The following is a 12,447-nucleotide window of genomic DNA, read 5'->3' as shown; positions in this document are numbered from 1 at the left end:
CAAATCTTACTGGACCCTGTGGGCAACCGATTAATGTTGGTGGTAGAGAGGGGGGGAGCTTGAGGGCCAACTGGAAGCGGTGGTTTGGGTCGACCTCAACCAAATGCCTGGTGGAGGAGCTCCCTTTTGCAGGCCCTGTGGAACTGTTTAGGTTCTGTCAGGGCCCTGATCTCCTCTGGGAGCTCGTTCCACCAGTTGGGGGCCAGAATGGAGAAAGCTCTGGCCCCGGTTGAAGTCATAGAATCATAGAATCATAGAGTTGGAAGGGGCCATACAGGCCCTCTAGTCCAACCCCCTGCTCTACGCAGGATCAGCCCTAAGCGGGCTTCCTTGGGGCCAGGGACCACCAGGAGGTTGAATGTAGTAAAGCGCCGGTCTCTGTGAGGAGTGTAGGTGGAGAGGCGGTTCCTCAGGTTTTCTGGGCCCATACCGCGTATAAGTCACACCATGGGGAGAAAGCTGAAAAACTGTCATCATGATTGTTCATGGGCAGCAGAACATTTTTGGCTTTTGGCTGACTTTTATCCAGTGTTTGTGGAAGATGCTTCTTTAAATGACTGGCAGAGATGTGATGAAGTTGTCTGATTAATTGGTTTTTCATAGTACTAAAAGTTATCTGTGACATACTGTTATATACAATGGCAGAGGATATTGATAGTTACATAGAGCCAGCATGGTGTAGTGGTTAGGAGTGGTGGCTTCTAGTTGGGCAAGCCGGATTTGATTCCCTATTCCTCCACATGCAGCCAGCTGGATGACCTTGGGCAAGTCACAGTCCTGATAGAGCTCTCTCAGCCCCACTTAACTCTTAGGATTGGGAGAGGAAGGGAAGGCAATTGTAAACCTCTTTGAGACTCCTTTGGGCAGTGAAAATCCAACTCTACTTCTTCTTTAGAGGAGCAGTACTTTCCCTCTCTTGATTCACTGCATATTTCTTTCTCACAATGCCACAGAAATTACAGTTGTCTAGGCTCAAAATATGCACTTGGGAATTCTTAAAAGCTTGTTTCTGAGAGGCCAACATTAGAACAGTGAAATCATTCTGTGGCTCAGATCGTAATCCTGGTTTAAGATGAACTCCACTGGCCCATGGACACTCATCACACTATACATCCTCCCCCTTTGTATCTAATATGCTGAATTTTGGGTATTTAGGGACTATATTTTCCCCAAGATCACAGATGTTTTGCCCAAATAACTTTGGAGGGAGGTGTCATTTATTTCCATTCAGCCATCTACAGCCATTACACTCATAGCAACACTGACATAGATGTGACATAGACTGGGCTGGGATGTTTGATGGGTTTTAGGAAGCCCATGCCAGAAGTTCAGCATTTGTCTCTGTCAGATGGGTAGCTCTCCTCTGTTTAAACATTTCCAAAGATGGAGAACCCTCCACTTGCTGCGGAAGCCTGTTCCACTGCGAAAATGCTGTGACAGGAACTATTTCCGGATGTTTAGATGGGATTTTTTAAAATTAATTTCATCCCATTGGTTCTGGTCCGTCCCTCCGGGGCAAGAGAGAACAACTCGTCTCCATCCTCTACATGGCAGCCTTTTAAATACTTGAAGATGGTTATCAGATCCCCTCTCAGTCATCTCCTTTCCAGGCTAAACGGACCAAGCTCCCCCAACCTTTCCTCATACATCTTGGTCTCCAAACCCCTCACCATCTTTATTTCCCTCCTCTGGACATGTTCCAGTTTGTCTACATCCCCTTTCAACTGTTGTGACCAAAACTGAACACAGAACTCCACTTGTCACGTTTCTCCAAGAGGATGCTGACCGATTAACAAATACCCGTTGGATATGATAAGTCAACCAGTTATCGATTCACCTGACAGAACTAGGATCCATACCACAATTTACCAGCTTGTCAACAAGAATATCATGTGGAACCTTATCAAAAGCTATAGGAAATATTGGTATCAATCCTGGCTTATCCTTATCCATTTTCCTCTTAATATTTACCAAGCTGGCTTGGGGGTGGAGCTATCCGGGGTGTCCGAGTGCTGAAACAGGCCAATCTGATTGGGCCTAGAGCTCCCACCAAGAGCTCCCACCCGCCATTGCTGTCCACTCCCTGCTGGCCGACCCAACGACAGGGCCCTTCCTTTGGCCGGCCTGACAACCCACTGCACTGCCAAGGTGCTGCTGCCGCCCACACCCCGCCCGGCAGACCGCACCCGCTCAGGGCCTTCACATGGCCCAACAACGTTATGCTTGCCACTGTGCCGGTGCCGCCCCGCCCGCTGCCCCCACTTCCACACCTCTGGAGGCCTGCTGCCAACGCACTCCCTCTGCTGCTGCTCATGGAGAGCCCTCTGAGTGCCAGGCATGTGTGGCAGAGGCGGTGCCTGACACACCTGGTGCTCCAACCTGGAGGCGGCACTACCCGCTGGTCACGACCACCGGCTCCAAACGCCTGACTATCACCGAGCACGGATGGCGCCGTCATGAGAGCCGCCCCTGCCACCGCTCGCTGACTGCCACCACCTCCCCAGTAGGTCTGTGGGCTGGCTGTCAGGCAGGCGAGTGGCCAGGCAGGGAGGGCATGAGCGTTAGGGGTTCATGAGGGGAGTGGCGGGCTGGTGGAGAAGTGTTGCCCTGGGCAGCCAGGCTCATCTGCGGGCTGGCTGTCTGGCAGGCGAGTGGCCAGGCAGGGAGGGCATGAGCATTAGGGGTCGGACCCTTATTGGGCCGGATTTGAACTCAGACAGTTTTTGTGGGACTGGACACGCTCTACGTAGAAGCCCATTTCACAAATATGTAAGGGAACCATGGATAAGGATAATGATAATCTTAAAGATACCATTGAACCCAAAAGATGTATTACTGAATTATTTTCCAGAAATGCAGAGCAAGTCTCTATAGTACTTCATATGCTAACATTAACATGACTTAATTTTGCCAGGTACTGGAAAGCAAAGAATGCTCCAGACTTAGTATTTTGGTTTGATAACGTTAATGAGACAGTTATTAATCAAATAAACATATATTAAAAATAAGAACATCAAAAAATTTAGATGAATTGTGGTACCAGGCACTCTCCAGTATGAGGGGTTTACTTGGGAAGATAGGTCTTGATGAAATTCCGGAACGGGTTGATGTAAAAAGAAGGAATTCGTAAACAATGTGTGGATTGTTGAGTGGTCATCATCATGGAGAGTTTTAGTTGAAACAGTTTTTTTCCCCAAAATGCTTGAAGTAGGTACATTTTGTTGGAGGGGGAATTGGATGCATGATTTATAAATGACTTTTTAGGGGCATTTTTCTTGGACTTTGGGTGTTGGTTATATGTCTCATTTTGATATGAATATATGAATCTTGGTTTATATGCTTGTATTTTAAAGAATTTTTAATTACAAATTTTAAAAGGGGAAAAAGGAAGATTCATGGCAAGTGAAACAAACCTTCTGTTCTTTCACTCCTTCCTTCTTCCTCAGCAAACCTGGTCAGCTCCTCTTTGGGTCTAGGATACAGCTATAGTCCAAAGGCAATACACTTCAGTCACTCACGCAGCTTCCCTCTTTCTTCCTCTAGAGGCCCGACCTTTAAACCACAGCAAAATGTATATACTGGAAAGTGCTGTCAAACTGCAGTTGATTTGCAGAGGCCCCCTTAATGTCTTCAAGGCAAGGGATGAACATGGCCTTCCTCAGCACAGTGACCCGGCACTTCCTTGGTAGCCTCCCATCCAAATACTAACTTGAGCTGATCCCACTTAGCTCCCAAAATCTGACACAGTCAGGCTAGCTTGGGTCAATTAAACTCCACATTTAATTGAATTGCATAATATATACATCATGGTTGATCAGGTATCATTTTTTCCTTTACCAGAACTCAACAGCACTGCTCTGAAGGACTGTGCCAGTGACAATAGCCTGAGCAGCAATGCCAGTCTCCCCAGTGTCCAGAGCTGCCGACGACTTCGTGAGAGGAGGGTTGCAAGTTGGGCAGTTTCATTTGAACGGCTTCTTCAGGATCCAGTTGGTGTTAGGTATTTCTCTGTAAGTAATGGAAAATGTGCTAGAGTATATATTTAGAACAACCTAAACAAAATTGATTGGTCACTTCTTTACACAGAGAGTGACTAAAATGTGGAATTCACTGCTAGACAATGCTGTGATGACCACTGGGATAAACATTGGCTAATAAGCGTGGTGACTGAGGGGAACCTCCTCATTCAGAGGCACTAATATTATGAATACCAAAATCAGGAGGCAACATGAGGGAAGACCTCAGCTACTATGCCCCATGGTTGGCCCTCCAGAAGAACTGGTTGGCCACTGTGTAAGTCAGGATTCTGGACTAGATGGGTCACTGGTCCGATCTAGCTAGGCTGTTACGTTCTTATCTAGGGAAGGCGTCCTCCATCCCCTGTTTTTGGCCCTCCAGAGGAACTGGTTGGCCACTGAAGAAAATTAATTTAGCTGCAAAGATTAAAGTAGTAATTAAAGTCCATCTGTCCTCCAGCTCACAGAGGAATTCAGGAATGGCCCTGTGAGTGAATGGTGGTGGATTTAACTCAATTGCTCTTCTCCCTACCTCTGAGTAGTAACATTCAATCAATCAATATTTATTCACGGTCATTCAGACCAAAACCCAAATACATGCAGTTAAAACCAAGACAATCCAAAAAGCAGGAAAACTGCCAATACTATAAAAATGTTAAAAGTCTGACATCATAGTCAGTATTTAAAACATACTTTAAGTTACCAGTTAAAAAAAAAATGGCTTTGTACTTATAAGGTTGGATCATAAATAATTTTTGATCCATATACCGAGTACGCAATTTCATGGCGGCGGTGCAAAATTTAGCTGTGCAGAGAGTTGTTTGCTTATCTGCGTCTTGAAGCAGTACCTTGATTTTCTCCTTTGTGGAAGATCTCAGGTAAGTGTTCAGAATTGGCTGGATAAAGGTGCGTCTGATAGTGTCATAAATGGGGCAGAACAGAAACACATGTTCATCTGACTCTATCCATCCGCTGGCACAAGGACAGAGTCTCTGAGCAAGGGGTTTCTTTTGGTAGCGCCCCTCCAGCACGGCAGTAGTAACATTTAAGAACTAGAAATAAGGGGCCCAGTCCCCGGGGAAGCCTTCGCAGAGCGAAGGGTTCCCGGGGGTCTGGGCCACGGGGGCGAGTGGGGCACAACCTGGGGCATTCTCCCGGCCGCGGGCTGGTCTCCTGGGGCTGGGAGAAGGCGGCTGCCCACCCCCCCACCCCGGAGCGTCTCAGGCCTTCTCCCGGTCCCCCCACCCCAGAGCGTCTCAGGGCCTTCTCCCGGCCCCAGGAGCAGCCTCACCGCATCCGCGACACGGCGAGGCCGATCATGGGGCCGGGACAAAGCTGCAACCCCCCCGGCCCCTGAGTGTCCCGGGGCCTTCTCCTGGCCCCAGGAGCAGCCTCACCGCGGCTGTTCCTTGGGGTGGCAGAACGGCGCCACCGATGGCGCCCCCCCCCATGGGCAGGGTTTCCAGGGCTGGAAAGGAGCAGGGATGCCACGTCTTCGACATGGCGTCCCTGCTCCTTTCTGAAGTTGGAGGAGCACCCGGGGTGGAGGACTCACCGTGCGGGCTGCCAGTGGAATCTGTGTGGTGTGTCCCCGGCCAGGCCAGGCCAAGCTGGGCTAAGCCGCCAATGGGGAGCTGCACTTTGCGCGGCTTCCCATTGACGGCTTGGCCCTAGATGGACACTCGCAGGGCTCAATCAGGAGCTGCTTCACAGCTCCTGATTGGGCCCTCTGAGGTTTTATCCCAGACAGGGCCTGCCCTAACTCCTCCTAAACAGCAGGAGTGGTTTATAGATGTTGGGGGAAAGCAGTGAATGGGGAAGGGAAGATGCTACCTAATCTGTCTCTCTTAGTCAGCCTGCTCTCTGTTTTTGATTCTTTCCCCTATCTTAAACTGCTCCTGCGGAGTGGATTAAATAAAAGGGTAAGGGCTTTTGGGGAGGAGTTAGGGCGGGCCCTGTCCGGGATAAAAACCCAGGATAAAAACTCCGAGTGTCCATCCTCACCTGGCCCAGCCAGGAACTCACCGTGCAGATTGAGCTGGCAGTCCGCACGGTGAGTCCTCCAGACCGGGTCCTCCTCCCCCTTAAGAAAGGAGCAGGGACGCTGCGTCGAAGAGGAGGCGCTGCAGCCTTCTCCCGGCCCCGGTGGAGCGGGCGCCGCAGCCTTCTCCCGGCCCCAGGAGCGGCCTTGCCGCGTAGCTCATCAGGAGCCAGCTCCTGGGGCCGGGAGAAGGCCCCGGTATGAGCTGCAGTGGGGGGTGCCACCGCCTTCTCCCGGCCCCAGGAGCGGCCTCGCCGCGTAGCTGATGTGGCAAGCCAGCTCCTGGGGCCGGGAGAAGGCCCCGGTACGAGCTGCGGTGGGGGGGCGCCACCGCCTTCTCCCGGCCCCAGGAGCAGCCTCTCTGCGTCGCTGACGTGGCGAGCCTGCTCCCGGGGCTGGGAGAAGGCCCCAAGACTATGCGGGGTGGGGGGGTGAGCCCCCGCCTTCTCCAGGCCCCGGCATACCAGCCTGCGGCCGTGAGAACAACCCAGGTCGCGGTCCCGTCGCCCCCCATATCCCAGACCCCCGGGAAGGATTCCCTGGGGAATGGCCCCTAGCGCCCATTTTATTTAATTATAAAATGGGCTTTATTTCTAGTTGTCCTATATTTCAGTAATATCTATATAGGGATGTTATACTGTTTGTGAGTTTGACATATAAAATACTTCCTAAAACAACAAGAATCTCTGGGAGCTGTTTTTTAGCTTTTAATTGCTTTTTGGTCATTCTGGGATGACGACTAACAACCTGTTTTTATGTAATGTTTGTTTTCTTTTTCTGCTTAGGAATTTTTACGGAAAGAATTCAGTGAAGAAAATATTTTATTTTGGCAGGCCTGTGAATATTTTAACCATGTACCTTCTCATGACAAAAAAGAGGTATGCTCGCGTCTTTATATATATTTCCTATAACAACATAAAATGTTTGTCTAAAAATATGCCTGTAGTTTTGTGGGTTTTGTTTTTGTCTTGGGGGTTCTGTCTTGCTTGGTCTGGATATAGATATAGTTAAATATTTAGTTACTTGCTTTAGTAAATCTGAAAGGAAAAATATAAAACTAAATTGTGACCCAATTACTATAGAGATTAAAAAAAAAGTCAAATACAACTTGCAAAAATTAACATAATCACTGTTAGAACAAATTAATTAAATAAAAATGAAGATATTTCCCAAGTTATATTTCATATTTAAAAATGTATATATTGAAATCCCAATATTATTAATGATTGGTAACAAAAATGAAATACATTTGTATGGCTAAAGAAAAAGGCAAGGATAAGAACTGAGAATTTAAATGATACTAGCAGATAAGCCCGTTGTATGCCAAATACAATGGGCTCTAGCCCCCTCCCTCCCGCAGCGGCGGCAGTGCAAGGAGCATACAGTTGGCCACAGAATGTGGAGGGGGGGGGGAAGGAAGCAGGCATTGCCCGTGCATTGGTGGCCCCCTCCAGAGCCCTGCATGATGGTGGCCAAGTAGCCGCAGGGCTTTGGGAGAGAGGGATGCAGCTGCCATTGGGTGCTCCGTTGGCGTAATGCTGGAGAGGCCTGGGGAGAGAGGCTCAGGACTGTTAGGATGGGCAGATGCGGCAGTGATCTCCCCCTCATTTCGACAGCGGCCGAGAGCCCAGTAGAGGCAGGTGCGGCTGGAGGGAGTGGCTATTTCCCCCTCTCTTTCCGGCCCATTGTAGAGGCCATCATGGCAGCAGGGAGGTAGGCGTGGGGCTTTTGGAGGGGTGATGTGGTGGTTATTTTCCGGTCCATGGCAGTGGTGCTGGAGAGGGCTGCAAAGGGAGGCAGTGGACTTTGGGAGTGGGATGCAGTGGCCATTTCCCCCCGCGTTCCTGCGACGGTGGCCTGAATGCCAGATAGACAGAAGGTCAAAACCGGGGTGCAGCACTGAGATCCCAGCAGGTCTTGCTGGGAGCCACATGGCCAGCGCAGAGAAGGCCATCAACATGGCCCCCACCTGCCGGCGCTTCGGGGAAGCCATTCCGCCCCCCCCCCCCGCCAATGGCATGGCTTTCCCGCCTCTGTGAGGTGGCGGGCCTGCTCGGAGGGCTTCGGGGAAGCCATCCCCAGACCCCTTCCCAGCGGTGAGCCAAGCAGACGGACGGACTGCCTACTCACGGCAGTTGGTGTGGCCTCTGAAAAGAGCTGCGCGCCTTCCGATCGAGCCCTGATCTGACTGGCTAGAACTCTTGTCCGGCCCTGGCCACTCTCCGCCCCTTAACAAAATATGATAGTGGAAAGACTAGGAGCAAAGCCCGTTGTATCCAGGAATACCACTGGTGCGAGAGTTTGGCAGTGGGACAAGATTCGAGCACCAGGACAGCCCCTTCTGCCCATCCACTCACAATGTGTTTAGGTTCACAGAATCAACATTTCTATCAATGGATATCTAATCTCTGCTTTAAAATTTCCAAAGAACATTTTTCCAAAGTAGCCTGTTCCACTGAGGAACCGCTCTTAACAACCAGGAACTTTCTCTGGATGTTTAACCAAAAATTCTTTTGACTTAATTTCAACCCATTGGTTTTGTTATGACCATCTGGAGCAACACGAAACAATTCTTCTCCATCCTCCATATGACAGCCTTTCAACTACTTGAAACCTCTTAGTTGTCTTCTGTCTCTCAACCATTCCTCTCACAATTTGGTCTCCAAACCCCTTACTGTTTTTGTTGCCTTCTTCTGGACATGTTCCAGTTTGTATACAACCTTCTTTAATTGTGGTGCCCCAAACTGAACACTGTACTCCAAATGAGTTCTAACCAGAGCAAAGCAAATTGGTACCATCAGCTCGCATGATCTGGACACTGTACTTTGATACAGACCAAAATTCCATTTGCCTTTTTAGCTACTGAGTGAGGGTGCTGACTCATAGAATCATAGAGTTGGAAGGGAACACCTGGGTCATCTAGTCCAACCCCCTGCACTATGCAGGACACTCACAACATCGCTCATCCACTGTAACCTGCCACCCCCTTGAGCCTTCACAGAATCAGCCTCTCCGTTGGATGGCTATCCAGCCTCTGTTTAAAAATTTCCAAAGATGGAGAACTCACCACCTCCCAAGGAAGCCTGTTCCACTGAGAAACCACTCAAATTGTCAGGAACTTCTCCCAGAAGTTTAGATGGAATTTCTTTTGAATTAATTCCATCCCATTGGTTCTGGTCTGTCCCTTTGGGGCAAGAGAGAACAACTCTGCTCCATCCTATATATGGCACCCTTTTAAATACTTGAAGATGGTTATCAGATCCCCATCTCATGTTCAGATTCTTTTCACATGTACTACAGCCAAGACAGATCTCCCCCATCCTATAGTGATGCTTTTGATTTTTCCTACCTAAATTTAGAAGGATTTAAGGATTTCTACAACCAAATCATTTGTACATATGTTGAACATTACAGGTCCTAGGACAGATCCCTGAGGCCCTCCACTTGTCACTCCTCTCCAAGAGGACAACAAATCATTAACAAGCACCCTTTGGCTGCAATCTTTCAACCAGTTATCTGTCCACCTAACAGCAATAGGGTCTATACTAAATTTACCAATTGGTTAACAAGAATGTCATGTCAAGCCTTATCAAAAGTTTTACTGAAATTGAGAAACTATGTCCACAGAATCCGTCAGCCTCCTGGTATCTTTCTGGTTCCAAGAAGGAGGCCAGACACAACAGCTGCCGGAGGGATACCCCTGGATTGGGCTACACAGGACCCCACCTCTGGCAACAGGTGGCTAGGACTATTCTGGCTTTTAGAAGGCCCTCTAGGGTTAGAATTTATAATGCTTCCTGGAAGGCATTTGTTAGATGGTGCAGATGCAAAGGGTTCGATCCTTTAAATGCCAGATTAGAATTTATTTTGGATTTCCTTCAGGAGGGTTTGGACTCTGGATTAAAGCCTTCTACACTCCGTAGAGAGGTGGCAGCCTTATCAACAGTGATTCTATGATTGAGGGTATTCCCTTATCAAAACACCGTCATGTGATAAAATTTTTAAGGGAAGCACGAATCTTGTCTCCTACTGTCCACAGGTTTCCCACTTGGAGTCTGAGCCTAGTGCTTCCTGCCTTATTGAAACACCCGTTTGAGCCCATTCAAGAGGTTTCATTGAGGTTTTTGTGACTTAAGGTCATTTTTCTGGTAGCAGTTACATCAGCCAGATGTATTTCTGAATTAGGAGCATTATCCATTTGCAAAGATTTATGTGTTTTTCACAAAGATAAGGTTATGTTGAGAACAGATCCAACCTTTCGTGCCAAGGTAGATTCAAGATCTTATAGGACTCAGGAAATTAATCTTCCAACCTTCTTTCCTGCTCCAAAACATCCAAAAGAGATTTTGTGGCATAAATTAGATGTGCGCAGAGTGTTAAAAACCTTTCTTATTCATACAGAATCATTTAGGCAGTCAGATGCTCTATTTATTCCGGTTTCTCCTCCTAATAAAGGGGAAAAGATGTCTCCTGTGGCTATTGGTCAGTGCTTAAGATATTGTATTGCTGAAGCTTATATAGCTGTGGGCAAGAAGGTACCAGAAACTATCACAGCACATTCTGTAAGGGGAGCAGCAGCTAATGCTGCCATGGTTAATTCAGCTACAGTAACCAGATTTGTAAGGCTGCTACGTGGCCTTCAGTTTCTACATTTATAAAACATTATAAATTGACTGATTATAGTGCAGCTGATGCTGCTTTTGGAAGGAGTGTTCTGCTTCAGATTTTGGACACAGATATTTCTTTCCTACCCGGGACTAAATGAAGCTCTTTCATGTCCCATCAGGGATGGAGTCCTAGAACCAGGGGAGAATGTCCATTGGCACTTACCATGAAGGGTAAGTTCTGGCTACTCAAAAATCTCTTAATATATTTGGTTCTTGGCTCCAAGTATAGTGGACAATCCAAAACATAATGATAAAGGTTAGTGTTAAAGGTGTGTTGAAGCAAAATAAACTAAATACAGCAGGCAAAGAAGAGTTCTAGACAGGAAAAAATGAAACAAGAGTTGCTAACTATAGATCATTGGTTTCTTATCTTCAGTATAGTTGACTCCTCTGGAGAGCTCCAGGGTAAAGACTCTCTGAGTTGGCGGCTCTCTGTTGTCAAAACAACAGAATTTACATATAAATGAGTCCTGCCAGGCATTTGGAGTTCCAAACTCGGCTGCAAAGTCTCAGGGTGAGTCAGGTGGCACCGGTGATAAAACAAGCAACCCAAAGAAGCTCCAGGAGTTAATTAGAAAGAAAAGAAAATAGGTAGGAGAACATCTAGAAACGCTGCTACTGCTCTGTCGCCATCTTGAAAACTCCACCTGTCATACAGACAACTGACAGACCTCACTGCTTACTTCTACTCATGGTGACAACTGTCCAGTTATTTCTCCCAACTGCTTCTGTAACCAGTTACATCTAGATGAAAACCAATAATCCATAACTGCTATGCTAAATCTTTGTTGAAGCACTGTATCTTTCAGAAATCCCAAGTATATAATGTCTACTGGGTCACTTTTACCCACATGCTTGTTAACACTTTCAAACTCCAAAAGACTGCTGAGGCAGAAATTTCCATTGCAGAAGCTGTGCTGATTCATCTTGGCTAGGTCTTTCTGTCAACTGGGATTTGGGTTTGCCCACTTTCTTCTTTATCTTAAGTAGGGGGTAGCATATCCTCAGTATCGGTATTTGGCCTAATATTTCTACCCATAGCCGTTCTATGGAAAAGACTGTTCTGCCTTGTTTATTAGACTGTGTGCCCTCCTTGGCATGAAGAGCAAGACCTTCACCCTGTCCACCCTGTCCTTTCTATTGTATTTGTATCCAGAAATAACAGTATGCCACTGATCTCCAATCCCACTAGGTTTCTGAAATAGCAATTACATTCTACACCATGTAGCAGGAAGCTCTCCAGCCTCCCCATTTGGTATGGAGGCTTATAGAATTCTCATAAAAAGTTTATCTCTGGTTTCTGCTCCCAGGTATTCTTTGCCATCACTTATTCCCTTGGTGATTGTAGAAATCCTGGGCCCTATCTGCACTCACAGTTTAATTTTTATTTGCAGCGGTATCTCTTTAATCCTCATCCTGTTCACATCCGTTCCTGCTCTTGGCACCTATCTTCTTTCTTCCATTTTCTCCTCTAAATTGCAGCATTTAAATCTGCAAGCTAATAAGAAAAAAACAGATTGCGAAGAATTTTTTCTTCCACTTTTTCTGTTGGTTTGTTAATTGGTCTCTGTTGATTGGTTTCTGGCAGGAGCAGGGCTTTCACTTCCGGGCCTTGCATTTTGCATTCAAGGGCTGCTTGTTTTAAAGTTAAGGGGACACTTAACATTTTCTTTAAAAATAAATGTAAGGGAGGGAAATGCTTTTCAAGAGCAAGACAAAACAA

At 47.3% G+C, this 12,447-nt stretch overlaps 1 protein-coding gene across 12 annotated transcripts in view; it reads left to right on the top strand.

Annotated features, from left to right (window-relative positions):
* The window catches only part of RGS12 (regulator of G protein signaling 12), a 219,745-nt gene that overhangs the window by 126,806 nt on the left and 80,492 nt on the right, over window positions 1-12,447 (top strand). For 11 of the 12 annotated variants that reach the window (XR_013225222.1, XR_013225223.1, XM_077302462.1 and 8 more), the window contains 2 exons: window positions 3,841-4,010; window positions 6,843-6,935. Coding sequence is in view for 8 of the 12 variants with exons in the window: in XM_077302462.1 (XP_077158577.1) it covers window positions 3,841-4,010; window positions 6,843-6,935 (263 nt within the window). In the remaining 4 variants the exon portion in view is untranslated. Of the gene's footprint in view, window positions 1-3,840; window positions 4,011-6,842; window positions 6,936-10,831; window positions 10,896-12,447 lie in introns of those variants that run through there. The other variant, XM_077302469.1, reaches the window with a different exon arrangement.

Source organism: Paroedura picta, chromosome 10 (genome assembly GCF_049243985.1).
Source record: "Paroedura picta isolate Pp20150507F chromosome 10, Ppicta_v3.0, whole genome shotgun sequence".
Classification (NCBI taxonomy): Eukaryota; Metazoa; Chordata; class Lepidosauria; order Squamata; family Gekkonidae; genus Paroedura; species Paroedura picta.
Note: the sequence above shows the minus strand (reverse complement) of the source record. Positions and strands in the feature narration are given on the sequence as shown.